At 49.7% G+C, this 27,902-nt stretch overlaps 1 protein-coding gene across 1 annotated transcript in view; it reads right to left on the reverse strand.

The window, feature by feature from the left end:
* The window catches only part of IGF2R (insulin like growth factor 2 receptor), a 102,229-nt gene that overhangs the window by 41,782 nt on the left and 32,545 nt on the right, over positions 1–27,902 (reverse strand). Inside the window, exons 5-20 of the mRNA XM_044917647.1 lie at positions 26,396–26,528; positions 23,625–23,754; positions 21,829–21,934; positions 19,049–19,211; positions 18,696–18,870; positions 17,760–17,863; positions 12,411–12,575; positions 9,711–9,851; positions 8,376–8,516; positions 7,124–7,261; positions 6,361–6,508; positions 5,675–5,852; positions 4,925–5,040; positions 4,278–4,446; positions 2,862–3,041; positions 208–309 (exon numbers count right to left, since the gene is read on the reverse strand). Coding sequence (XP_044773582.1) covers positions 208–309; positions 2,862–3,041; positions 4,278–4,446; positions 4,925–5,040; positions 5,675–5,852; positions 6,361–6,508; positions 7,124–7,261; positions 8,376–8,516; positions 9,711–9,851; positions 12,411–12,575; positions 17,760–17,863; positions 18,696–18,870; positions 19,049–19,211; positions 21,829–21,934; positions 23,625–23,754; positions 26,396–26,528 — 2,289 coding nt within the window. The remainder of the gene's footprint in view (positions 1–207; positions 310–2,861; positions 3,042–4,277; positions 4,447–4,924; positions 5,041–5,674; positions 5,853–6,360; positions 6,509–7,123; positions 7,262–8,375; positions 8,517–9,710; positions 9,852–12,410; positions 12,576–17,759; positions 17,864–18,695; positions 18,871–19,048; positions 19,212–21,828; positions 21,935–23,624; positions 23,755–26,395; positions 26,529–27,902) is intronic.

Raw genomic sequence — 27,902 nt, forward strand, 5'->3', positions numbered from 1 at the left:
GAGGGTCTGGTTCTCAGCCCAGCATATGGGAGCTGGGGCAGGGAGAGCAATGCAGGGACTCCCAGAGGCCTGCTGTCAACATGCAGGACAAGGTGACGCCAATAACAGATTTGGAAGCATGAGGGAAGGGGTGAGTGCAGAGCTGAGACACCCAGGTGGGAAGGTCCAGAGCCAGCTCAGCGAGACGCCCCAAGACAGCACACGTACCTGGTCTGTGTCCATCATTATTTGGATAGGACAGGCGGCCTCTGTATTCCACAGGAAACTGACCACACACTCCCAACTGAGGGAAAATATGGGGTGGGTATTCTGGAAGATTAAACCCAGGGTAACAGTCAGTAGGACAAGATGGGGCTCAATCTCACCAAGACAATACTGGCCTCATATATAAAAATAACCAAACTCTACTGAACATTTAATTATGTGTCCGTGATCGGCTAGCTGCTAGATGTGCACTAGCTAATTACAATTTAATGTCTTCATTATTCCTACTTAAAAAGATGGTACCTCTCAGGCTTGGATGTCACAAAATTCACCTGAGGTCACGTGGCAGTAAACGGCAGAATTGGGGTCCAAATCTGGGTTTGCATTTAAGTCCATGCTCTTGAGAAACGCTCTACGCTAAGAGTATGCAACGTAAGAACCCAAGCACAAAAGGCTACAGTGTGCGAGATTTCAGCTACATAAGCTCAAAACTGGGGGAAAGTGACCTATGGTGTCAGAGGCCAGCACAGGAGTAGAGAAGTGACTGGAAGGGGCACTGGACGCCTCCCAGGTTGCTCTCAGTGTGGCTGCTCTAGGTGGAGTCTGGCTGCACAGTTCTGCTCCACGTGTGAACACTCACCCAGCTGTTAGTGTAACTTACACTCCGCGCACTTTTCTGAGTGTGTTCCAGTAAAAAGTTCCCCAAACATGTGTGGGGCCACGTTCTGCAGGCAACTGCAGCTCACACGGAGAGCGCTTATCGCAGCACTAGGAGTTTTGTTAGCATTTCTCAACGGAGCCTCACCATGACCCCGGGAGCCAGATTCTGTCATCACCCACTGTGTGTACACAGACGAGAACACAGGGGCACAGAGATCAGGACACCCGCCCAGGCCCACAGGAGAAGGAAATAGCGGCCATCTGACGGTGAGCCCACACCTCGCCCACGGAGCGCTCTCTGGCCTGGAAGTCCCCCACCCTCTCAGCCTTGGCGTCCGTCACAGTAAAACACATCTGCCCCTTCTGCCTCACAATGTGGTTGTGAAAAGGAGCTGCTTTAGCCGTGAAAGTTCTGAAAGTTCTGTGGCTTGCAGAACCTTGCAGATGTGACCTCTGCTCATGGTCTCTGGCTGCACAGGGCATGGCCAGCCCTACATGGGCACTCAGAGATACGGTGACCATGGGAGGTCGCCCCGAAAACTACAACACACTGTCCACATAAGGTGTCACAGGAAAGCTGAAAAACTAAGGCTCCCGGAGAACCTCCTGGAACAGTCCAGTATCTCCATGGCAACAAGAGACCACATGGGAAGGGGAGGGCGGGCCAGGCTCTAAGGAGGGGACACGGACATGCCCAGGGGACAGCAAGGGCTGGCCTGGGCAGCCGGGAGTTCTTCCTGAGGCTGAGGAAGAAAGCAGCAAACCCAACCCCAGGCTAATCAAGAAGTGTGTTTACACTTCGGCCATGGAACACCTTTCTTGCACAACACGGGCCCACGCTCATCCAGCTAATAACTTCATCCCCTTATCAGAGACCCCTTCTTGACCTCTAAAGAAATCACATCTTGGAAAAAAATCGTGTGTTTGCAAATGACACAGAGAACTCGGGATCTGGAGGGCACCTGGAATGTAGGTGACAAAGTCCACGGGACTGCTAGCACTGGATACACTGTGCTCTTCGCTCAATGAAGCAGAGGAAGCTGTAACAGACCCTCAGCACGTGTACCTGACCCTTTCCAATAATTTATTTGATAATAAACATGAATTCCATTATCTCCACTCTGCATTCATCTAAGAGTCTGACAATTATTCAAAAAACACATGACCCATATAAATGTGAAACTCCAGGTAGAAAAACAATTGGGTTTGTGATAGCCAAGTTCTGGGCTTGAGTGCCAGGGATGGTGTGTAACACCGTGAAGATATTTAATGCCACTGAATTATACACCTAAAAAAGGCTTAAATGGTACATTTTATTTTTTTTCCAAAGATTTTATTTGACAGAGAGACACAGCGAGAGAGGGAACACAAGCAGGGGGAGTGGGAGAGGAAGAAGCAGGCTTCCCGCCGAGCAGGGAGCCCGATGCGGGGCTCGATCCCAGGACCCTGGGATCACGACCTGAGCCGAAAGCAGACACTTAACAACTGAGCCACCCAGCCGCCCCTAAATGGTACATTTTATGTTATATGTATTTTTACCAACTTTTTTTTTTTTAGGAAAGCAACTGGGACTGTACAATGACCCCCAGAGCACTTTTATTTGTGGAATTTTTTCTTCTGTTCTGCCCTGGCTGAGGAACTCAGGGCCAAAAACAATCTCTGTAACTTTCTCTATTTCCCGGCCTTCATTTTTTCTACTTGATTTGCCCACATATTACATATATAACCCTCACTGTTCATCTGTGGCCCCGAGTGGCACTGAGCCCCGGCTTCCTCATCCCTGAACGTTGGGGTTCAGGCCAAACTGTCCCTAAGACCTGTTCTGTTGTCAGGATCCTCGATCACCAGCTGACAAGAACTAAGGGACAGGATGGCGTCCACACAACCCAGAGTGAAAATGCCACCCCCAGAATCCATCTCCAGAAGAGACACATAGGCTAGTACTCAGTCACAAAAGACCCTGAAGGAACCAAGGTCACAGGCAACGCGCGCCTTACCAGGCTGCCCCTGGAACAGACGAGATGGATCCTCGTGGTATAGGTGGTCAGCCTCCCATCGCTGGTGGTGCATGCTGAGCCATTCACGTACTCTATGAGGAGGCTGCCACTGTCCTCCACCGTAGGGCCTGTCTTTGCGACCCCCAAGTTACTGATGGACACTACCTCAGAAAAGGAGCCCTGCAAACAAATATGTCTGTTAGGTTTTCCCTCTGAAGAGAAAACACGGCTTCTTCGTGACTGCCACATTTGATTCTTGTCATTCACAGCACTCCTGTTCTATAAAGTTGCCACAAACACTGACCCGTCACTCCCAGGGGAAACACGTGCCCTATACAGACACCATCCCACAGAGATGATGATCTTAAATCCTGAGAACAACTCCTGTGGGCAGGTTCTATTTTATTTTACGAAAGGGGAAAGGAGGTTCAGACGTGGTAAGTACTTGTCTGAGGCTGCCCCGCCAACAGGCATCCAAGGCAGGCCTCGAGCCCTGTCCTCCCAGCCCCGAACCAGGAGCCTCTGGCGCTCCCCCACCCGGCCCCTCGTGTCTCCCTCCCATAGTCGTGGATAGGAGAACCTTCGAGAAGGCAGAGCTTCCCCTGGCTCCACCTCTGCTGGGAGTGTGCACTTTGGGGCCACTGCACACACTTCCACAAAGGACTGAGGGCGCCGCAGGTTTTGATTTGGGGCCACAAATCCATGCCAGGAGGTCAGTGATCCCCAAATACAGAACCCGTGGATAACGAGGACTGACTGACTGTATTCTGAAGTCATCGCTCCAACAAAGAGTGCACACAACACGTGTGCACATGCATACACAGCGGGGAACGTAATTCCTAACCACCAGAGTGCGCTCACCAGCCGCCTTAAAGCACCTCCAAGCTGCCCTGTACCAGGCGCCAGGAAAAGTACATTCCCGACATGCTATTTTTAAAGAAGCACACATACGTCTTTAAGATTCACTGTGTATGAGGAACACAGGGAAACGTCCCAAAGTTCTGGCAGTCACTGCATTCGATCGGTGATGAGGTGCAGCCCGGCACCGCGAGTAAGTGCGAACGCTTGGATCTACCTCAGCCACAGCAATGGTCCCAAGCCGCTCTCCCCATCGTGAGCCAGAAGCAAGAGCTTCCGGAGGAAAAACTATTCTTCACAGAGGTTTACGGACTGAAAGACACTTGGGAGCTCGGGCTAGACTAGCCACCAGGAGCTTCCTCTGCCCTGTGCCGAGATCGGAGGCCACCAGCACCATGGCATTTTGTGAAGTTCTAAACCTGAACGACGACTCAAGCGTGATCACATCTGTGGGGGGGCCCCTACTCTTGCTCAGGGGGCTTCGCCTCAGCAGCCAGGCCTACTCTAAAATAACTGCCTCCACCGAGTCACGTGCTCCAGACGGAGCGCGAGACTCACCTGATCATTGTTGTATTTCATCTGGCACACCGACGCGTATCGATCACAGCCCGGCACCGGGTTCAGAGGTCGACACACGTTTATGTAGTATTTCCTCCATGTGCTGTGCTTGCCCGCATTGTCCATGGCGTACCAGTTTCCTCCACGACCACCTTCAGATTTTGCTAGACTAAAATTTCAAAGCAAAATGCATGGTTTGATGCTATCAGATTTCAGTCTGACAATTCACTTCTAAGTAGTTATGGACATACAGAATGAAACATGCCCTACCAATCGAACCATGGAACATGGCTCACCGTGACTCACAACACCCACGACTATCTCGACCTTCACTGAACTCGTCACACTCGGCAGACCCTGCACCGGCCCCCTCCCCCACACCTCTGTACTGATAATCCTGTTTTAAATGATGCAGCAGAGGACAGACTCCGCTACAGCAAAGAGCACTGGATGTCACAAAGGCTACCAGACCATTATTAGAATTCATTCTGCTTAAAACTCCCCATCTTGGTCCTGCACCCCCAAAACGTACTTGTGTCCCCATTATCCACTCAGTTATGTGCTCACCAGCAAAGCCTAAGCCAACTTAGCACTGCACTAGACCCGGCCCGGGGCCAAGGCCAAGGGCAGGCTGACCCTGGCCTCACCTGGAGAGATCGTACTGCTCCAGCGTGGAGGGGTCGGTCACCACACACTCCAGGGGCTCCTCCGGGCAGGCGTAACTGGTGTACCACCGGAAGTTGTAGGTAGAGTTATCTTCCTCCTAATCACATGACAAGGAGAGAAACGGGAGGGATGGCAAAGAGAAAGGGGAATGTTAACACAAAGCCAGCATTTAAGGGCATTTTCTGTAAATAAGAACTAGAGGAAAGAAAGTCTACTTTGCCCGTCTACATTTGTCTTATTAAAATGAAGATTTCCCAGTAGTAAATTAATCTAGCCTCAGTTAAGTATCATTAGGATGATTTTTGATGCAAGTTTCGTACACAAAACCAACAGTGTGGTGGGTTACCAGCGAGGTGTATGGCCCACTGAATAACCAGCTCAGATGAATACTGCCTATGTACCCTGGCAAATCTAAGAAGATTAATTAAAATCATAGAAGAGGATGATTTGGCCAGGAAACCAGACTAATAATAGTTCTGCTTCCAAATAAAAGGGCCACGACAGGCTCCTGTGTTAAGTCTCAGGGAGACAGACAAGTTGATGGTTTCTCCCCAGGAAAAACCACAGCTCACACCTCACCTATGGTTAGAACCACATTTCATTCCAGAAAAGCCACAAGCCCTGTTCTACCCACTTTTTTCTCTCCCCCTGCCTTTATGAGACTGGCGTTCTCTCCCTCCCGGCTCTCATGATGGAAGCCCACACACATGCACACACCACACAGCTCCTACCTGATATTCAGGGAGACCGACTCCAGCCTCTCGGTCACAGAGGAAGGTGATCAGTGTAGCTCTTGGTGTATGCTTTTCATTATTATAGGGCATGCCATCTTTATAGTTCAACTGGATCATCCCATCATAATATGACAGTTTAGCGTTACTCAGTCCCAAGTTCCAAGCCTTATTACCACTAAAATGAGCAAACAAATGTCTCTCAGCAAGGCCAGCAAGGCCAGAAGCGCTGCCATGCTGGGACACCGGGGCAAGGCCGCTGCACGGTGGGGTGGGGGCGAGGTCCACGACCCAGGGCTGCAGATCACCAGGGTCTGCAGTGGGGCCAAAGGGCAGCCGCACCCCCACACCAGGACCCAAGGCCACGCTCGGCCTGGCTGGTTTAAGGTACAACCACCCTGCCTGAGCTATTACCACACTGAACAGAGAGACCTGTGTGCATCTAATAACTGAGACATGCAGGCTACACTGAAACTAGGTATTAGGTAAAGTCTAAGGCTGTGGCCTGCTCCTTTTCCAGGAAATTCAACTCCTAGCATCCTCTGGTTTTGAGGCCAGGGCTTCTTAGGGTTGCACGCTCCTTGAAAAGCAATGATGTCAGTAGAGAATACACATACTCCTGAATAAAATATCTGCTATTACAAGATGCCTAAGGAAAGCCCATAACTAAAAAGTAAGTTACTTGCCTTTTTGCTACTTGACAGGCTCCGGAGTCCGGCTGACAAGAACTCACAGACACCGCACCACAAACATTTATGTAAAAGTCATACTTGTCTGTCTCAATTTTATATGCACCATTTTTCTTTGTGAGAGGTGACAAATCAAAAGAAAACCCTAAGAAAGAGTAAAAACGATGCCATATGTAAGGTCAGTCGGACCACAGGGGAGAAGGGTGGGTCCAAGCTCACAGCTTCAAAGACAGACTTCCCAGGAACTGGCCAATGGTAGGGAGCCGCAAGATGGCAGAAGAGATGCTTTCCCCTTCAGGCCACCAGAACTGCTCTTATGGACATCTCCCCTGGAGATGGATTCACCACCAGCATTCCTGCTTTACTGCGTTAACCTAAAAACCCTATGCAAAGCCCATAACTGCTGGATGAATAAACAACCAGTATGTTCAAAGCTAGATGACCACAATCCAATGACCTCTAAGGCGGGTTTCTAGGGCATTAACTTATGCAAAAAGCCTTTTCAAACACCATTGATTTCCTTGTGATCCTCACGTTCTGCATTCAGCTCACACCTAGCTCTACCATGCATCGAAGGGGTAGGCTTCTCATTATCTCAACCCCAAATGTCAGACGTCCAGAATTTCAGTTAAACAACATTAGTATAATTCTGAAGTGGGTTATCTCTAAAACGCTCAAAGAAAATATGTAAGGAAAAAAAAAAAAAACCTAAGCCGTTCGGGGGGGCACCCGACCACCAAGGTGCTGTGCGGGCACGCACCTGCCTGGGAGTCAAAGACCGTGCAGTTCTCGCCCTCCGTCTTCGACAGCACGCAGGCGGCGGCCGTATGCCACTCGAACTCATAGAAGCAGCCATTATCCTCAGAGGTTCTCAACACCGGAGCGCTTTCCAGATCACCTGTCAGCGAGGAAGACGAATGTATCACTAATCGGTCCTCAACTAAAAATACTCCCACAAATACTGGGATTCCGCTGACATGAGGTTCTTAGAGTAGTCAAACCTGTAGCGGCAAGAAAGAAGGGCGGTTGCCAGGGGCCGGGGTGGGGAGCTCGTGTCCAGTGAGGACAGAGTCTGTTTGGGAAGATGAGAAAGTTCTGGAGGCAGATGGTGGTGATGGCTGCACAACGCTGTGAATGTGCTTCATGCCACTGAACCGGGCACCTTAGGAAGGCCAAAATGTTGAATTTCGTGTTATGCGCATTTTACGATAGTTTCTTAAACATGGTAAATTCTGCATTACGTGTATTTCACCACAATTCGAAAAACACTCAAAAACAAAAAATAGTCCTAGCCCTTGACCTTATCCCACAGCTGGGCATTTATCCAAAGAAAATATTTCAACAGGAGGCGGACAAGGGATCTGCAACAGCACAATCACCAGCCCTGGAAACACGCTATTAATCCAACAATAGGGAAAACGTTTAAAAATAGTAAGACCAAGCCATTATCAACAAGGAAGTCCCTAAAAATTATTAATATAATTGCAGAACACAGAAGAGTATTCACAAAATGCCATGTTTTGAGGAATGTTGAAAAAAAATGTCTGAATATATACAGATTTTGACCCTGTAAAAACAATGTAAACCTATAAATAAAGATAAGTGAAGAAGAGCATTGTGTTTAAAGGGTGAGATCACGGACAATATTTTTCAAGCGCTTACGATTTTCCCCCTTTGGAGGAAGTTAAGCAGCCGACACGGCCGCTCGGTATCAGTCCTGAGGAAGAGGAAGCCACGCTGAGACCCATAACTCATTTGGAAAATTGCAACATGACGCTCTCGACACCATATGGTTTCTCCATTTCTGGACTGGTTTTGGGTGGGGGTTGGGGGCTCAAATCCCACAGACCACCACTGAAGGTTCTGGAACCGGAAATGTACACAACACGACCCCTTTCTACCTCCCCCTCTGAGCAGTGGCCTGTGAGAAACAGGGAAACGAAGGATGCAGGCTCCCCTGGAGCAAAAGCCACCACAACATGTCACCTCTTCCCTTTTTCAAAAGTGCTCACCTGGCTTGCAGATGAGTGTTATGTTAGTTGTTATTTTCCTGTGGCCACAGTCACTACCATCTGAATACGAGAGCTGAAGGTTCCCTCTCTCTTTCGTGGGAGAAGAAATAAACTTGCCTAGACTTTTAAATCCGCTCTTATCTGGAAAGAAGGGGAAAAAACAGAAGACATGATTAAAAATGATAATGACCCAGAGAAGAGTTACAAACATGTCAGCCAGGACCCAGCAGGGGTACCATGGCCCCTTCCCCAACCTGCCCAGCCTGGCCCCGTGGTCGGTGGGTTTTTCTCAAGGGACAGGTTTGGCCGGGCCATGCAGCCACACTGAGGACGCCAAAGCCACCCCAAGGCTCAGGGAGACAGGGCAGTAACGATAAACAACGTCCTGCTCCGTGGGCACGAGAGGCAGACAGCAAGGTTGCATGTCACACCATCCTAGGGTGCCCCTATTTCCAGGGCCTCGGCTCCCCTGAGACACAAGGTCTTTTGAAAGCACAGCCAAGAGGCTAGAGTTTGTCCCAGGACCAAAGCAGAAACAACTGAGCCTGTCCAGCAAGCCAGGAAGGTGACTACTTCATTCTTGGGTCAGTTGACTTTACTATGAGGCCCTGAAACTGTCCCCAGTCCTGCTTACCCAGACGCACGGGCATGCCCGGACCTGCTTCGAAAGACACATCAGCAATTCGGAATACCGGGGTAATTCCTAAAACCCAACCTGGGCTCCTAACTCCTTATCTAATCGTAACAGATTCTGATGAGTCTCCCTGCCTCTCATTTTCCAGGTGAGTCTGAAGTGGCGGACAACTAACGTGCGAAACGTCTGTATCAAACTACGCAGTCTCTGCAGGAAAACCACAGGACCGACAGAATTACAGCAAAAGGAACCCAAGGGGCACAAGGACTCTTCTAAGGAGCGTACAGTGAGGTGCCACTTGTCTAAAGCCGTAACTTAACAATCACGGGCAGTAAAGCGTTAAAAACTCACCATCAGTTTCACACAAATACTGGCAATGTTATTCTTCAAGTTACAAAGGGAAAAGATAACCAAGTAATTCCCAGCCTGGCTCTTTCTGTTCCCAGTTACGGCGTTAGCTGACCTCAGAAGCCTCTGGCCAACTTCAGGACAGCGGAGCGCCAGTTTCTAGAGCACACCAAGCAGTTACCTACGTGTGAGTCATGAACTTTTCTCCTCCCCATCCTGTATATGCTGAACCCAGAGAGAGGAGACTGACAAACCACAGGAAGATTCTCTAATTCACTCCAAACTGGATGCAGCGGAGTCCCACACGCCTCTGGGAAAACCACTACCGGGATCCCGCTCTGGGCACAACTCACCAACAGAGCACACGGCCGCATCTTCAGGACAGCCTCTGGCCTGGCCTTCCTGAAGCACTTTGTGGCAGATATTAATGAAGAAGTGCTTCTTTTCTGTTTCCCTCTGGCTGCCATCCACAGCTTCCCAATTCTGTTCCGGTTCTGTAATTAAAAAAAAAAAAAAACCACTTTTAGCCAAAGGCAGTGATTATTTCTCTGTGAGTCACACCATAAATGGTGATTAAGCCAAAGGAAAAGGCCCAAAGCTCACCAAGCATGTAGTCCCTAAACCTCAGGCACTCACGTTTCTGGACGCAGGCAGACCAAAGGCACAGAAATTCACCGAGACCCTCAGGCTCCTCACCTCACGTGATAGTAACAAAGCATGGCCCAATACCTCCTCAGAAGAGTAGGCTTACCAGGGGGTAGGGAGAGAGAATCGAACAGCGAAACTTTCCCAAGCACCTAAGTGTGAAATCAGAAATGGAAAAGCAAATCTGGCTGGCAGCCCGTGCCTTACAAGGGGCAGAGCACCACGCCATCAGTCCCGCACCCTCCTCCAACCACCAGGAAGGTTAAAGGCACCTGCCCCCTCTTCCACACCAGCAGACCGAGTGCGGGCCATGCTTTGTTTCTGGAATCTAACAAGACACATCGGTCCCTGAGCTCAAACAGCTTGTGAGCCAGTCATGTATGAACAGGACCAAAACACCACAGAAGGCCGAGGGAGCACACGTAAGCGCTAAGAGCAGGACCGGCACACATCGGAGGCGTCCCGTAACGAGTGGCCAAAGGGATGAATTAGAAATGCGTGTGAAGGGCGTACAGAGACTGAAGGCACTCCTTTTATGGACAGGACGCTGGGGTTCAGGCGGGAAAGCCCACCGCTCGTCAGAGTAACAGTTACTCTGAAAAGCTATGTGCCAATGTCAACAACCGAGAACCCATTGGAAGCCATGCAAAGACAAATAGGGACAAGGACAGGGGGAGTGGGGTGGGCTGACAAGCCGTAAGACAGGAGGACTGTTTAAGCTAGCAAGGAAGGAGTTCTAAGAGCATCCTGACGGTCTGCATGAATCCTGCAGAAATGCCCAGGTCCCTGGAGGGCCCGGGCGGTGGCATGCGTCGGCTGCTTGAGTGCGTGTGTCTCTGCATCCCTTAGGGGCCCCATGTGTGTCCTGTACTCGGTGATGTTTAAACAATAGTGCTGGACAAAGGGACGTAACCGCACCACCCAGTTTACTGTGACAAAGCCGAGGCCCGCAGCAGACAGACAACTCACTCAGAACCACGCACAACACCGTGCTCTCTTTCCAGCGCACAAAGCCGATCTCTTCACGAACACATATGTACCGCACTGAACCATGGCACCATTCCCGCTGAGCGGGCGCTGCACTACTAACACACAAAGAACATTTGCTTCCGAGGCAATTCACCAACACTGAACATTTACAGAGGTCTCGTGCCAAAAAGAAGCTCTCCGACGATCCTTACAAGTGAGGAATTCCTTTTTCTAATATTATGCTGTCCAAACCAGATGGGGACTCAGAACCCATGAGTAATCACTCCTACGCACGGGTAATTCTGTGACTCTAGGCAAGCATTCTCTCTACCTCAGATATTATCTCTACAGATGCAATTTGCTTCTACTTATACCTAATTCCAGGGCTGCTGAAAGGGTGAAACTAAAAATGTCCCAACTCGATTCTGCTTCCCTCTTGGGAACCCTGATTCTTAGCACTCAGTCTCTCGGCCCCCTGTGAAGTTTGAAGGCCTGGGGCAAGGGTCATGCCCGCCAGGTTTGCTGCCATATCCCCAGGACCTGGTCTGCACCTGCCACGTAACCAGTGCTCAACAACACCTGCTGAGCAGATCTCCAGCTCGGCAGGTCTCTACTGTGATGGCAGGCCTCGGGGACAGACCACGTCACATAGATGTGGCAAGGGACACAGCATCCAAGGGCTCCCACACTCATTCTCCTTTCGGCCCCACAAGCATCTGAGGTGAGACAGGGAATGCTGACCCCACCTTAGAGATGGGAAGAGATGGTGAGACAAAAGGGGAGAGCACAGGGTCAAAAGACAGACCGCCCCCAGCCGCATCGGCCTTCACACCGAGGGTCCGACCCTCAGAGCCCGACAGGCTGGGGCGAGGTGGAAACACGGCCTGCTTGAAGCCTGCTGCAGAACTTTTTATTCTTTTTAACTGAGATGTAAGTGACATGGAACACGGCAGTCGTTTTAGGTGGACGACATCCTGACCTGATCTGTGTGCAGGCTGTGTGTGGGAGAACCCCCACGTTTAATTACCATCCATCACCATACACAGATACATGTGTGTGTGTGTGTGTGTGTGTGAGAGAGAACTTTCAAGATCTACTTTCTTAGCAACAAGAATGTAGATCTAAAATAAAAAACTTCCTAATCACAGAGTACAAGACCTGGGACTTCGCAGTTTTTACCAAACTAGGGTAAGATTAGCCCAGGGCATCCCAATGAGAAGAGTCATGCCAAGCTCAAACTCAGGTATTTTGCCTCCTAAGTCAGCATAATTCCTAATAATTTGTACGACTGCTTTGTGAAAAGGGGGACAAGGCCAGGATACAATTTGTTGACAGTTGAAGAAAAAAGCAACAGCATTTCCAAATGCTTTCACAGGGAAAGAGGCAAGAGAAGGTTCCTGTGAACAGGCAGATGGAGCCCCACGGTGCGCAAGCCCTACCTGAGTGCCGAGCCAGCGCAGACAGGTCGTACCGCTTCTTCCCGTCGGCCACACTGCAGAGGAGATCCTCCTTCTCCTTCACACAGGCGTACTTCGTGTCCCACGTGAAGAAGTAGGTGCAATCTACCTCCCCACTGAATACAGGAGCTCCTTTCCCATCATTACCTGTGCAATTTGAGAAGGGGGGGGAAAAAACACTTTATTTTTTATATGTAACCAAAACCTAGTCAGCCCATTGGCCACCAATGCCAACTGGGCAGTTAAACTCAAGTCCCAAACCCAAAGCTGAGGCTTTGGGGTCATCAGAGGGGTCAGAGGTTAGAGAGGCTTCTCTTGCGTTTCAGACAATCATAAACCCCTCAATGGCAGGCCTGTGTCCCTTCCCCCTCGGTAAGACGGTCTCAGTAAGCCATCAGGCTGTTTACAACACATTCACTGTGGGTGCCTAACAAGGAACATGTAAGCCACCAGGCAGGGCTTGCTGCACACGGGCTGTGGTCAGCCCCCGCACAGGCGCATGAGTATCCTCTGCGTCAGACAACAGGGATTCACCAGAAGGCGGACAGAGACCAGAGCTCGAGCCCCAGGAGCGCCACTGGCTTTATGATGCAATTTCGGGCAGGGCGAGTTCCTGGAGATTCATCCCTAACCGGAAAAGAAAGAGTGAGAGTGTACAGCTACCCCACTGAACTATGCGGAGGCCCACGTCACCTCCCAAAGCCAGAGGCATGCCTGCCGGCATTCCAGCATCCTTGAGCCCCAGGCCTTCATCGGTGCGGCTGCCTCCAGCACCCTACCATAATCCATGCGCTGCTCGCCACACCTCCAGGGAGCCCTGAAAGCCAGCTCTTCATAGGCCACTTCCCTGATCCACATAGCCTGGGATTCGGCAAACTCTGGTCATTTTTCCCTTACTAGAAATACTACCCCTCGGCTTTCCAAGCTGGTAGACGGCTGGCACAGTGCTCTGTTTTCCGCCCCTTGATGGTTTAATAATCCTCCTCTGGACCTCCTACATGATTTGCCTTTCTTGAGGTTTGGTGCCCTGAAGTGCACAATGTTCTAAAGCAAAGGGAAATAATATTTTGTACCAAGGGCAAATGATGTTTTGATTGTAATTTCTCTTAAGTCTTTAATATTATAAACATTGTAATTGTAATACCAGCAAGAGCAGCTAGGGTGTACGGAGCACAACCTGAACCAGGCACTGAGCATCAAAGGGCTACAGGCAGGAGATCTGCAGAAAACAGGCTCAGGGTTGAGGACCTGATAGATCTTGGCATATTTAATCCCACAGCACAGATACAGTTTCAGCCCCATTTTTGCAGATTAAGGGGGGGGGGGTAAAATAATTTGTGTACGGTCTTATAGCTAGAAGCAGAGGAGTCGGGATTCAGACCCAGACAGTCTGGCCCCAGAGCCAGGCTCATAACCATAACCACAAGCAATACTTCCCTACACTACTGTGGGGTTTTTTTCTTTTTTTCTTTTAAATGTATGTACTTTAAGCCATTCTTTTTAAGATGCAGCACTCCCAGCTTCCCTTCTGACAACAAAGAGCCCCCCCCCGCCCCGTTTGGGACCGCTGGGGCCTCCCTCCATGCGTGCTACCCCAACAGCGGACCCCAACAGCACCTCTTCACCCCGCCCACAGGATGGAAGGACGAGCAGCTTACTCCTGCTGGACCTGTCGGGTTTGCATTTCACTACCTGGAAAAGATTTGTGTTTCCGACAAACTTGATGTATTCGCTGCATTTCTCTTTCACCAGTAAGTTCACAAATCATTAAATAATACTAGGAATGGTTTGAGAATCCATCCCCACTTTGGAGCTGGTTCTGCATCTGAAATTTACTGCTTGAGGGAGTGCTAGTTTTCAATAATCACTGGTGTATTACTTCATTATTCAATAAATTTTAGAAGAATGAAACTCGCCGGCTCAGGGGAAAATGGATTCCTGCAGCAGAACCCAGTCACCCTCTGCCTACAGCACCGTTTCACCTCATGCGATGGCAAAGACAAAGCTACCCACGCACCACACTGGTTTAATTCTCCTTCTAGCTGTGCAGCTAAACTGCATTGCCCAGCCTCCCTGCCTCCAAAGTTGGGCCATGCCACTTAGTTCCAGCCCATCTTTTAAAAAATGCCATTCCCATTCTCCAGAGTCCTTGGAGGCCAAGTCTACAGACAGCAACACCACGGGATGGGACGCACGAGAGGAGCACGCAGAGCCGAGCCCCGCCACCAGCACCTCCGACAACCTGCACTGAACTAAAGAAAATAAACCCTTAACGGAGTGAGTCCGTTAAATCTGTGGGTACCTCTGTACCAGCCTATTCCAATATATCACTCGTCCAAAAAGAGCGATTTCCTGTCCTTACCTGACAAGATCACCAACAGTAAGTGTCCCATTACAGCAAACTCAATGTTAGCTGCCGAAACGAATGGCTGTGTATATGTGTGCACATATACAGGCTCAAAAACAAACGTATGCACCTCTGTGTCTTAAAAATGTGTAAGCCCTAGATTCGTGAACATATATAACTCTAGAACATCCAACTTAAACTATAAACCACGTTATATCACATAACCAATTAACAGCCATTCACATACAAAAATCACATTATTACATTTATCCAAATAAACAAAATCCACCAAGGGATTTTTCTCTAAGAACTCTAAACTTAAGATTGAACACAATAATAATGAAATAATTTTTACAGTACACAGTCTGCTCCAAAGTTTGAAGGACTGAATCACGGAGCTGGAAGGAGCCGTAAATATTTTATGACCCTACTCCAGCGTGAGAGCAGGCTCAAAACCTCTCACAAAACATCTAACATCTCCCATCTGGTCTTCTTGCCACCATCCTAACTAAAACAGCCTAGGAAGACACTGAGTTTTTGGCATGAGGACATCTCTGAATCCTGTCAGGTCTGATAAAGGCCCTGAGGTCACGTGAAGGAACGGACATGGGGTGGAATGTTCTGATCCGTCAGTGGTGACACAGAGTTTGTATGAAGCAAATTTGGCAAAACATTAGCAACTGTTCAATAAAGAGCAGTGAGCATATAAATTTTCATCGTAATGTTCTACTTGTATGTTTGAAAACCTTTAATAATAAAGATAAAAGAGGAAAAAATGGCCGTTAGCGCTTTTTTCAAGCGCCAGCATGTTCCAGCACAAGCCTTGAGTGTTGGCGCCTCTTCCTAGCAGTCCCAGACTATGTACCCTTCTCAATATCCTCCTCACCTGCTGGGATCTTTTTAGATCATTATTCTATCTTCCCAGCATGCCCAAATGAGATCAGTGTGCGCGCAAAGATCTCAGCCAAGTCATTTATAAAAAGCCCAGAACAGAATGGGGCCAAAAGGGGTAACGACAAGGTCGGAGGGAGACTTGAACCACAGGAGTTGGCCAACAGCAAAGCGGCTCGGCCAGCAAGGGAGGGCGGGCGCCCGGGGGCCTGAAGGCCTGGGGACACAGCGTGAGGAGCAGGGTGCATTTCCCAGGCCTGGGGACATAGTGAAAGGGCTGGACTTCAGAGACAGTCCCCTAAAAGCCTGAAGAGGTGAGAAGGATGGAAGAAAGATGGGGGGTCTGGGGAGGGCAGCAGGGGGGCATTCAAACCACATGCGAGAGGCACCCAAACCAGAGTCATTCACCCTCCACCTCAAGTCCTGGGGACTCCACACTGATTTCTACAGAAAATCCAACTCCTCTGCAGGACGTACAAATTTCTCACCCTCCATTTGAGGGTCATCTTTAGCCATGTGCATTCTGAATCCGAAGCTCTGACCCAGTCACACCTGCCCACACTCAGGCCTTTGCATGAGCTGCTCCCTCTGCCACAGAGACTGGTCCCCACAGCCACCCTACTTGCGCACCTGACTTACTCCGCCTCGGCCCACAGAGCTCACCAAGCAGCACCTCCTCTTTCCCTGACAGCCCTGATCCTCCTCGCTGCCCACACCCCAAACCGCTAACTCGCTGCCTCCCTCCTGACAAGGTCCAGGGTGCAACACTCGCCCGCAGCCCTGGTCCAGCCTGCACGACCCGCCCTCCGGGCACCGTGCCGTCTCTCCCTCTATACTCCCAGTCTGAGCGCCTGGAAAGCGCGCAGCCATTACGGTATCCTTGGGCCTCATGGGGTCTAAGCAGATAGATAAGGACAAAACGTATGCTGAACAAATCCACTTGAACGTGGATGTTATCAAAAGGGCCAGCAAGCAGATTCCAGGGTGAGACTGGAGTGCACGCTCTGGGAAGACAAGCAGAGGTGGAGGCGACCAGGGCGGCGGCAGGAGTGAAGGGCACTTTGATTTAAAGCCTTCCCGTCTGCTCTACTCCAGGATCCTTCCTCGCCTGTTCCCGAGGCAATTTATTAGAGCCTGGTGCCCGTCACAACCTCCCTGGCCCCCTTCACCGTCATAGGCTCGAGGTTCTAGAACAGGCACACCGTGTGCAGCTGCCTCTCCCTGAGCCCCTGCTGAATCACAGAGGAACCTGCCTCATGACCGCTGGTCTAAGCTCTGCCATAGAAACGCAAAAAACAAACAGAACGAAGAGCCAGAAAGACCCTCAGGGGTGGGGCAGCCTCTGGAGCCTCTGCGGCTATACGGCCGACTGGAACCGGGCCAGCTCCAAAACGAGAGCTCCATGCAGAGGCTCAGTCCGCCTGCACACACCTGGGGTCCCAGCCTGGACGCTGACAGACGGGACGGCTCTCTGATGATGATGGGATCCCATCACTTCGCTGCAGATGCAGACTGCGCCCGAGAGCTTCAAGATTCGGACCGCAGCACGGCTTTCTGAACTGCTGGCGCCATTATGACCTCAAGAAAGCTTATCCTAATCTCTCAGAAAAACCAAACGTTCCACTTAAACTTGCCCGGTGACCTCTTGCAATCCCCCATGTCCAGCCTCCACCATGGGGCCACTCGTTTGGGCCACTCGTTTGCATAAAGGGTCGTCTTGAGACTAACTTCAGAAAAGAAGAGCTCTTTAGTGACCACCCCTCAAGGGTAGGGAGTAAACCCACCCTCCTGGACCAGCACTCACTTCGGTGCAAGCCAGAATTCAAGACAGAAACGCTTTCCCAGCAAGCCCAGTGCTGGGCCCCTTCCCAAAACAAACAGAGAGCAGAGGAAAATGGAAACAGGATGTGTGTGTCGTGGGTGGGGTGGGATGGAAGGGGTACTCCTGCCTGCTCCAAGAGAGCAACCTCGTCTGGGGACCAGAGGTGGCCACGTCCAAAGGAGAAGGTCTGCCTGGTCCGTCTGCACGCCGCTCCCAAGAACACACGTGCTCCCATCACTGCAAAGGGCAAGGACAGACTGCCGGCACTCACCTGCTGTCTTATTGCACTCGAAGTTTATGACGCTCATCCGCTGGAACCCAGAGCTGCATTCGTCCCCTCCGGAATAGATCAAGGTGAGGTCTCCGTCGGAGTATCTAGATGTTTGCAACACACAGACACGGGTTTGGGAGAACCAAGAAAGAAACTTGAACTGTTACACGTTTCTACATGAAGCCTTTTGCATACCGTCAACAAATCAGGACTGACATAAAACAGCAAGCTCTCTGCCCAGCTGGGGAAAAACGTCTAAAGGAAATGAGTTCCAAATGTATGGGCTTGTCGTCCTCTTACTTCAAAGTAATAGCTGGTTGGAAGAAAGCACTGAAGGTTTTGCTGTGAGCATGAAAACTCTTCCACTCTTGTTTTGGATTTTGTACAAAATAAATAAGGCCCAAGAAATACACAGTGTATGTAGCAACTGCCGTAAACACAGTCTTACCTGAGGGATCCTGGACAATGCTCATTTGCAGAGAGCTACATTTTCATAACGCTTTTGTGAAGATAGCTACCAAATTAAGGGTCACAGGAATTGTACTGAATGCGTTTTCTTAGTTGTTTCAAACTTTGATGTAATGCTAACGGCATTTCAGATTCTCAAACTGCCAGGGAAAAATCAGAACTCCTCAGAAAAACGCATTTTAAAATACAAAGGTCAAATCAACTCTTCAACTGATTAAATACCTTTCCTACACCGTGGTTCCTTACACAGTACCAGATGATAAAACGAACAGTTTTCACAGAGAACAGTCCTATTGGAAAGCCAGGTTCAGTGACAAATGGCAACTCGCCTACGTCAAACAGGAAGGAATGCTGGCTTAACGGACCTGCCTGTACTTTATGGAAAATGGAAGGAGGAAGGAGACAAGGGGAGTCGGTTATGTTTCACAAGAACAGACACAATGCACTTGAAAATTACTGTTTACACACCGGAGGGTTTGATTCTGGTATTTTCCTGCTACTTTGATTTGAGAGGGTTCATTCTTCTTTACTTGGCAAATGGCGGCTTCTTTCTTACTACAGAACGGTACTTCAACTTCTCCACAGACATTCAAATAAAACATATATTCCTTTCCATCTGAAGCGTAGTAAGAGGAGGACAGAGCTAAAGAAAGAGGAATACAGGAGGAGAGGCTCTGTTAGGTCCACAGGTGCTAGAGGGTGAGGGCATCACTTCAAGCACACCCGAGCCCCTTTCGGAAACACCCACCCAGGGGCAGAGGCGAAGTGGGCCCCTCTGCACCACGTTCCCCCTTCCTGCTTCATTTCAAAGCACCCCTCACCTCCATCCTGTCGGAGTGGCTGGAGGTCAATGGTGATGTCATGCTGTTCGCTGCTCAGAGAGCAGGTTTTACTTTCCAGATAATCTCTGTGGCACGCATACTCAGTGATCCACTCAATTTCATAGCGGCAGTTGGATTTTGCTGTGAGCTTGGGAATGGTGCCCTATCAGAAACAATTTGAAAGGAGCAAAATTAGTGTTTTTAAATGCAGATTTTCCATACTTCTGAAAAGCTCAAAGGTACGTTGTTGGGTTTTTACATTCTTCCGTTCATGTTTCTGAATGATAACTACCCCTAACACAGTTCCAGCACTTGGCATATAACCACCCTGTTTACTTGCAACTGTTCTTGTCTCTTTCAGCGTCACACCCGAGTTCCAGCCTGGACTCAACATCACCCGACAACCACAGCCTCCGCAAGCAGCCATGACTTTGAAGGCACATGGTCTGTTCCCTCCTTTCTATCGGAGCTGAAGGGAGCTGGCCAGATGAACCCCCAAGCTGAGTAGAAGTCACCGTGTATGTGTGTCTGGGGAGATGGTCCGTAACCCCTTTCTTCAGGCTGTCAAAGGGGGTCTCGGACACACCTCACCGGTCCTTGAATCTGCTCCTGCCCCTGGGGGAAGCCAGGGCATCACCCGCCACAAACCCAAATTCTGCCAAAGACCTGCTTTTACAAACGTGAGCTCAGATGCTCGTGTTTGGTGTGAACAGGGAAGGATGCAATCACTGCTGACCAGAGTGCAGTGCACCCTCTCCCACCATCTTTGGGAGAAAGGCCTCGCTGCTTCCAGGAAACACCCCTCGGCAAACGTTTCTTGAGCGCCTGCCCTGTGCCAGGCACGGGACGAAGCACCAGGGCTACACACACAGGTCACAACTTAGTAAGACACAGAGCTGCAAGTCCAGTTCTGACTCAAAATCGAGGCTTTAACCACCTGGCTTGGGGAAGCTGGACACCTAGGGCTGGGGTGCCGAGCGCCGAGTGAGTGAAGCCGGGCACAAAAGGCCCCACTGAGCAAGGTTCACTCATCAGAGAGGAAAAGGCAAGTCCATGGAGACAGAAAGTCACCTAGCAGCTGCCAGGGCTGGGGGTTCAATGGGAGTGACTGTCCTGGGCGCAAGGTTTCTTCTGGGGTGATGGAATGTTCTCACATTCGATCATGCTGGTGGTTGCACAATTTGGTTAATATCTAATAACCATTTCGTTGTACTTGAAACAGGGGAACATTGTAGTATGTAAATTCAATAAAGCTTTTTTAAAAAGGTCTATATGACAAAGTGAACACTGACTAAAATTCCAGCTCCTAAGGGCATTCAGTAAGCCTGTGTAAACACTTAAAGAAACCCTCAAGCGCTAAGGTGTCGTATGTCACCCAGTTCTGTCCGGTGAACAGTTAAGCTGGAAATGGAACCTTTCACTCCACAAAAAACAAACCGGCCTCCTTTCCTAATGCCACCAAGCACCCTGTATCCCAGGGAGAAGAAAGGAGGGAAACTCCCAATTCGCCTCACTGTGGTGGAATGAACCGCTCCTCCCCTGAACATACAGGGAGGAAAGGGCAACACAAAGACCCCGGCCAGCTTGGAACACCTGTCTCATGGGGCTTGAAGACTCTCACCCCACATCTGCAAGTGTCCACAAATGTTCCCTAACATTCACCTTCAGAGCTCACGTCGACCGCTCATCAGTCAGGTCTTTGCTAAGCGGACGCCACGTGGCCCTGCAAGTCTGCGGACATAAAACGGAAAGCTGGCCTGGCCTACACTCTGTCTCCACATCCCCCCCACAAAACAGGCCAGCTGCCAGCAAGAAACCAGACCAAATTCCATGTTTGTTTGTGGGGAGGGGGAGCTCGCTTCCCTCGCCAAAGAATTCAGCTCCTCCTCCTTCATTCTATTATGAGGAGGCAGAAATAAATGAGAGGAAAGCCCTGCCCTTCCTCCCCGGGGGCTATCTCCCTTCCATCAGCACCCCACACCTGCTAGAACACTCGAACAGCAACGGACACGTGCAACACGGCCAGGCATGGGCCCAAGGACAACCAGACTCCGGCCCTACCCGCGAGGAGTTTAAAAGTGTGCTAGAAGTGAGTGAACAGCCAGAGGACAGGGTCAGGCACCCGCTTGCGAGTGTGGGAGGAGGGACTGAAACGCCCCACTGTGAGACCCTCGAGTAAGAACCTTCCTTCTGGCCAGGACTCTCCTACCTGAGTAGCCCCCAAACTCCGGCCACTGGCCCGCAGAAGCTCGGCCAGGGCTGCACACCATCTGTTCCACTCATTTCGTACTATGTTTCTATAAACCAATCAGCTATTTTTACCTTGCCTCATCCTAACAAATACTAGCTAGGAAATCACAGGTTTGAAATTATATATATGGCTTTTCAAACAGTCATTCAAATCAGCATTACTATATAAATTTTAAAAATCTTTCCATGAATCACTTAAAATCATCTCACACAAACTAGAAAACGCCAACCTCCATCAACACACCACCCTGCATTAACACACGCAGGGGCCCCTCCGGGTTGGTGAGAAATAGCAAACGCCAAGCTGCTGTCCCCCGGACACCCTCACATGTGCAGGAGAGTCGACCCCAGGAAGCACGTCTTCCCGGATATTCTACCGTCTTCCCGGATATTCCACCGCGGCTGCCGCTTTCTCGCTCCCCCTCTCCTGCCCCCAGACCCACCGCCCCGCCCCACCCCTAGATGCGCTCTCCTAGACAGCCCACGCTAACGCGTGCTGCTGGAAAGTCCTCCAAAGACAAGCCACTCACCTCTCTGCGCTCCGACGGGCAGACAAACGTGATCGTCACCGCCGGGCTGTGACCGTCACAGAAGTCTAGCTCCCCAGCCCCTTCTTTCACGTAACTCAGGACAAGCCTGAATAATACACGTTGAGGAAAGAGTGTTATAAAGTATGAACTACACTCAAATTGATCTGTTGCCCTGAGCATTCAGCTCACTCAGTTGGGGGCCAGGGGTAACAGAATAAACACTAAACTATAAAGGAAGCCATAGTATGAAATACCTTCGATTTCCATTTAAAAAAAAAAAACAAAAAACTGATTTTAAGTAAACTTCAATGAATGCTATTTTCTTTTTAAAAATAAATAAAATGACCAACATGTAAATTTAAATACTAAGAAAAGCTGCTCGAGTAAGACAGACAAGAAAAAAAACTATAAACGATCGAAGAAAACAAAATAAACACAGCCGAGCAGGCTGAGTACACATCTCTGTCCACGAGGCTGCACGACTACTTCTTCTCTCAACAATAACTTGTAAGTGGAAGCCAAGATCTTCTTCTCTTCAACCTGAAGACAGCCAAGTGGCCCAGCCGTTGTGACCTCCCACAGCCAGGAAGAGCCTGAGCCGCCCGAGTGCGCAGGGGTCTCCCAGCAGGACACGCCTGCTATTCCTGGCGCGCAGGCCACAGAGCTGCCGAAAAAACGGGACCTCCCTCTTCTCCAAAGACAAGCTCGAACTCTCACTCAATGCCCACGTTGTGCAGAGTCTCCTCTCCCCTGTGAGGAGTCACCCACCTGTCACTCAGGACAGTGTGATGGGACGAATGGTGTCCCCCTACACTCATATTCCACAGCCCTGATCCCCAGGACCTCAGCATGTGACTGTATTCGAAGACAAGGCTTATTACACAAAGGTGATGAAGTAAAAATGAGGCCACGGGAGTGCGGGGCGTGTGGGCGTGGGGCTAACCAGATATGACTGGCATCCTTATCAGAAGGAGAGACCAGGACACAGACATACAGAGGGAACAGACCATGTGAGGACACAGGGAGAAGGTGGCCGTCTACAAGGCAAGGAGAGAGGCCTCAGAAGGAACCAGCCCTCCTGACACCTTGGACTCCCAGCCTCCAGAATGGAGAGGAAATAAATTTCTGTTGCTGAAGCCAGCCTATGGCACTTTGTTACGGCAGCCCCGGCAAACTAATACAGACACACATATAGAAACCTCCCAAACACTTTTAAATTTAGGTTCTGCTCCAGAGTCTTCTGTGGACACAAGCACCTGCCCCGATACACCACCAGTTCCGTGCTAGAACAAGCCACAGCAAGTCTTCTACCAAAGGCCTCTGGAATCTACGACGTGATCTAAGACGGGCTGGTGTGGGACACTCTGGACAAAAACATCTCTCTGCTAATTCAAGGTACGAAGGAAGGCAGTGAGAGAGCATGTACCGAGAACACAGCGTATCATAAGAAACAAACCTCCCCACACTGGGCACAAGGGTGCTCACCACACCCCAGGCAGGAAGCAAACTGCCCCTCCACGACGGTGTTCTCAAAGGACAGAGGACGAGGGACACAAAAGCAACTTCATGAGTAATACAGAAACTATCAGAACACGCCTTAAGGTAGGGGTTATTTCATGAACCGAACACCTGTATGGATATGGGATGGATCAGGATATTCGTCTTCAATGGCTGTAATGACCAGTAATCAGACAATCAACAAGCAAAGCAGCCTATGTGACTGGTAGCAACCACGGATGACTTCACAAGCATCTGTAGGGACTTGCTGAGGTTTACACACACCAACGCAGACCCACCTGTCCTTGCTCATGAGCTTCAGTCCCTCCTTGGGCTGGCCGACGTCAAAGGCCTGGCCCCCTCTCACCAGGCAGGCAGCCGTGCCGGGGGGACAGCCATGCAACTGCGGACTGGAGTCCCGTAGCGAGTCTGTAAGACATCACGTGTGACGCTCCATCAGACTGTACCTCAGGACAGGTAATCACACTTAACCTTACGCACAGGCATCCCCTGACAGCAATCACCCAAGTTCTGAAAGTCCTCAAAGTAACCCAAAGTAGTGGAAGTCTGGAAACAACAAACAAGCTAGGATCCAACCCCATTCTGAGAGACTACAGGCGCACCAGGGGCCTCTCCAGATGCATGAAGTGTGTGCGTCCTGCCCCCTGGGGCTGCTGGGAAGCAGAGGCAAGACTGCAAGGCACTCACTCTGCACCTGGTAGGGAAGAAGTGATGAGAAACAGGGACTATCGTGTAATTTGTACTCAAGGAACGTACATACCTCCCTTTTCTAAAGATACACTAACTTGAGCTTTATCCCCTTCTCCAAGCTATAAACAAACTTTCGAAAACGCAGGCACTCCGTGGATTGGTGGGAAGATGAGGAGATTCACAGAAAGAACCTACATACAGCTCTGGGTTGAGATCGTAAAACCACCACTTGCTTTCTCTATAACTTTGCTCTAACGACACAACTATCCAACTGCGGTTTGGGAGAGGATCAGAGAACGTCTAGATGTGCCCGGAACAACGTGCAGCTCTGCTTGTACACAGCGGTGGCCTTATTCGCTTCCCAGGCCCGTGACTGGTACCGTAACTAACTCTAGCTCCATCCAGGGCTGTAACTCAGGGCCTCGCACATGACAGGGGCTCAAAAAACATGTGCCCCACAAAGGAGTAGCTATGGCCCAGCCTAGTCTTTCAAGCCTTCTCAACCAGAGGGGGTCTTCCACTAAAGCCCTATCTTCTCCAGTATGACAGAAAGTGGACCTTTAGGGGGTCAAGGCCGTCCCGCAAAACTGCACCAGGGGGTGGCTTGAGTCCACACCGTGTCCCTGCTGTGCCGCTTGCCCCCACAGCTCAGCAGATCCCTTGGTTTACTGAAGGCAAAACCGGAGGCATGTGCCCTGAGCATGCAGAGCGGACACACAGCCGCAAGCCCACAACAGCTCCTGAGGTTCTCAGGGTCACTATCAACAAGGTTTGCGGCCCGAGGCAACTTCCTGGGGATGGAGAATATCTGGACAGAAACTGGTAAGTCCATTTTTTTTTTAACTTCTGAATTATAAATTTACAAAATTACTGTGAGTCAAAGTCACTGAAGTTCAACCCAAACTGCCAATAATCAGAAAGAAAAAACTTTTGTAAGAAAATCTCCACTGAGGGCGCCTGGGTGGCTCAGTTGGTTAAGCGACTGCCTTCGGCTCAGGTCATGATCCTGGAGTCCCGGGATCGAGTCCTGCATCGGGCTCCCTGCTCGGCAGGGAGCCTGCTTCTCCCTCTGACCCTCCCCCCTCTCATGTGCTCTCTCTCTCTCATTCTCTCTGTCTCAAATAAATAAATAAAATCTTTAAAAAAAAAAAAAGAAAGAAAATCTCCACTGAATTCAGATAATCCTCAAAATGATAAAAGACCAGGAATCTTAATGTTTTCTAAACTAAAATGAATTCAATCATCTGCAAGACTCTTCAGCTTTATAATCAAATTTGAGCTATGGGCCCATTTAAGACACAGGCTTTGTCTGCCTTTTCCCAAAAGAACGTTAAAAGCCGTCCTTGGAGAACAAAGGAATGATGTAAAGAGCCTGACACACAAAAAATCTAAAATTACCACTGGTCACTTTTAGTGAAGCACGTATGTGGTATATGCACGTTTTAAAACTGTTTAGAAATCATCAAAATGGTACCTAATGTATTTGTACAATTCACCGTAAACTCATACTTATCACCCAGCCACACCCTCCTGTACTGAGTTTATTCCTAATATTTTTTCCAAACTTTTCTAAGGCCAAAGTCCCATATACAATGTAAGAAAAAGGAACATAAAGAAAACACTACCGATGATCTTTTCATTTGCTAATTTACTCGTGACACGATTGCTGCTGGTGTAGGAGAAAAACAAGTCTTGGTCTACGGAACTAACAACTCCCTGAAAAACACATAAAGCTAGGTTCTAAAAAGTGCTGGCAAAACAAAGGCTTATTAGTAAAACTTCTTAACGCCCTATTTAGATAAAGACGATTTACAGCCTTCAGTTTATTTAGCAAAGACACCCAAGCTTCTCACACCACTTCTGGCTCCTAAGGAAGAAGCGAGGCAAGAAGCTGGCTTAGAACAAAGTTTGCATCACAACCCAGTTCGCAAGGTCACTGGGCCATCCTTCTCTCCCTGTCACCTGGCCTGCAGCTCAAAGCCCATTGATGGCTCGAGGCCGTCCTCCCCGGCCTCTCCCAGGAAGGCTGACTCATCCTGCTGCAGCTGGTTCGGGGTGCCAAGCACACCCACCCCGTTCATTCTCCCACCATCTCACTGGAAGTCAGATACCCGAGATTCCTGGAACCAAAATGTCTGGCAGAGAGAACTCACTGAGATGGACCAACAGCCTGGACAAAATCGGTGATGGAACCAGAACTGACTGGGGGTCCGGGGTGGGCTTATGCACAGAGAACATCTTTCTGCGTCCTTAGAGGGCCGACTCAGTGACACGGATATCCAACTAGGAATAACGGTGGAAGGGCAAAGATAGCGAAGCCTTCTAAGAAACCCTTCACCACCACCACCCCCAAACCTACCTATGTCTCTACAAACGTTGATGAACAGGGAAGTGTCCGGGTCAGAGTCATCCACCAAGTAACCCCCGCTAATCTTGATCAGTGGATTTAAGTCATGCTTCTTGAGCTCTCCATCAAATGCATAGCACGGCACCTGGCAGAGAGGGAGAGAAAAAGTGAGTCTTGGACACCCATCTTCTTGGGGTACCGGCTCAGCAGAGCCTTTGACCAATGTCACAGAACACCAGTCTCCACTGCTTAGGGTCTATCAGGCCGTGGGGTCCCCCGGAGACAAAAGAAACAAAGGTCAACAAGTGCCTCAGCTGCTCTGCATTGAGAACCACGTCTTTCCCTCCCGACTGCCCCATCTCCATCAGCACGCTATAGTATCTGCCAGCTTACAGATGACCTCCCTCACCCCTCCACTGCCCTCGGCCCTCATCCTGGAGCTCTGCAATTTATGGTGAAATTACCTGACTGGTCCATCCTCGTCCACTCCCCTTCCTCCCCTTCCATTCTTCCTGAACATGGGCACAGGAGGTTGCTGTCTGCACCACACCAAAACCACCCCCACCCAGTCACCATCAACCACCTGCTGCAGACGTGATGTGCATTCTCAGCCTTCCCCCGGCCTCACTCACAGTGGCATTCAAGTGCCATTGGCCCTTCCCTACTGCCCAACCCCATTCTTTCCTTTGCCGTCTGGCCCCCCAGAGGCTCCGGGTTTCCCTCCACCCGCTGGCTGCTCCTTCTCAGCCTCCTGGGAACATTCTTCATCTCCCTTCCAACCCTTAATGCAGAGGTGCTCCATACCTGACTTCTCTGGTCACTTCCCTGTCTACACTCATCCCCCTGCTCATCTCCTGCCCAACTCCAGACTTCCGAGCCAACCACAGTAGATCTAGTTTATCAGCAGACTCTGGAGACAGAATGCTCGGCTCCAAACTCTGGTTGCTGACAGTAGGACCGTGAGCCAGTCTGACCTCTGTGCCTCCATTTCCCCATGTGTCCAACGGAAATAATGACAGTCGTTAGCTCAGAGGGTTGCTATAAGGACTGAATGAGTTTATGTAGGTAAAATTCTTGGAACAGTTCCTGTCAAGTTCACATAAATGTTACTTGTTACCGTTACTTCCCATTATCACTTAGATACCCAAAAGCATCTCAAATTTAATATTTAAAAATGAGCACTGGGTGTTTGTTATATGCCACTGATGAATCACTAAACTCTACCCCTGAAACTAGAATACACTCCACGTTAACTAAGTTAAATAAAAAATAAAAAATTCTACCCTCGAAACTAATAATATACTATATGTTAACTACATTGAATAAAAAATAAAAAATTTAAACAATAAAAAAGTAATAAAGTAAAAAAAAAAGAAGAAGAATAAAAATAAATGGGCCTTTGATTTCTCCCTGCAAACCTGCTCTTACTCCAGTACTCTCCATCTCGGCATTCAACCAGCTGCTCAAGCTAAAACCTTAAGATCACCATAGACCCTGACATTCTACATCCAAAACCATC

Source organism: Neomonachus schauinslandi, chromosome 8 (genome assembly GCF_002201575.2).
Source record: "Neomonachus schauinslandi chromosome 8, ASM220157v2, whole genome shotgun sequence".
NCBI lineage: Eukaryota > Metazoa > Chordata > Mammalia > Carnivora > Phocidae > Neomonachus > Neomonachus schauinslandi.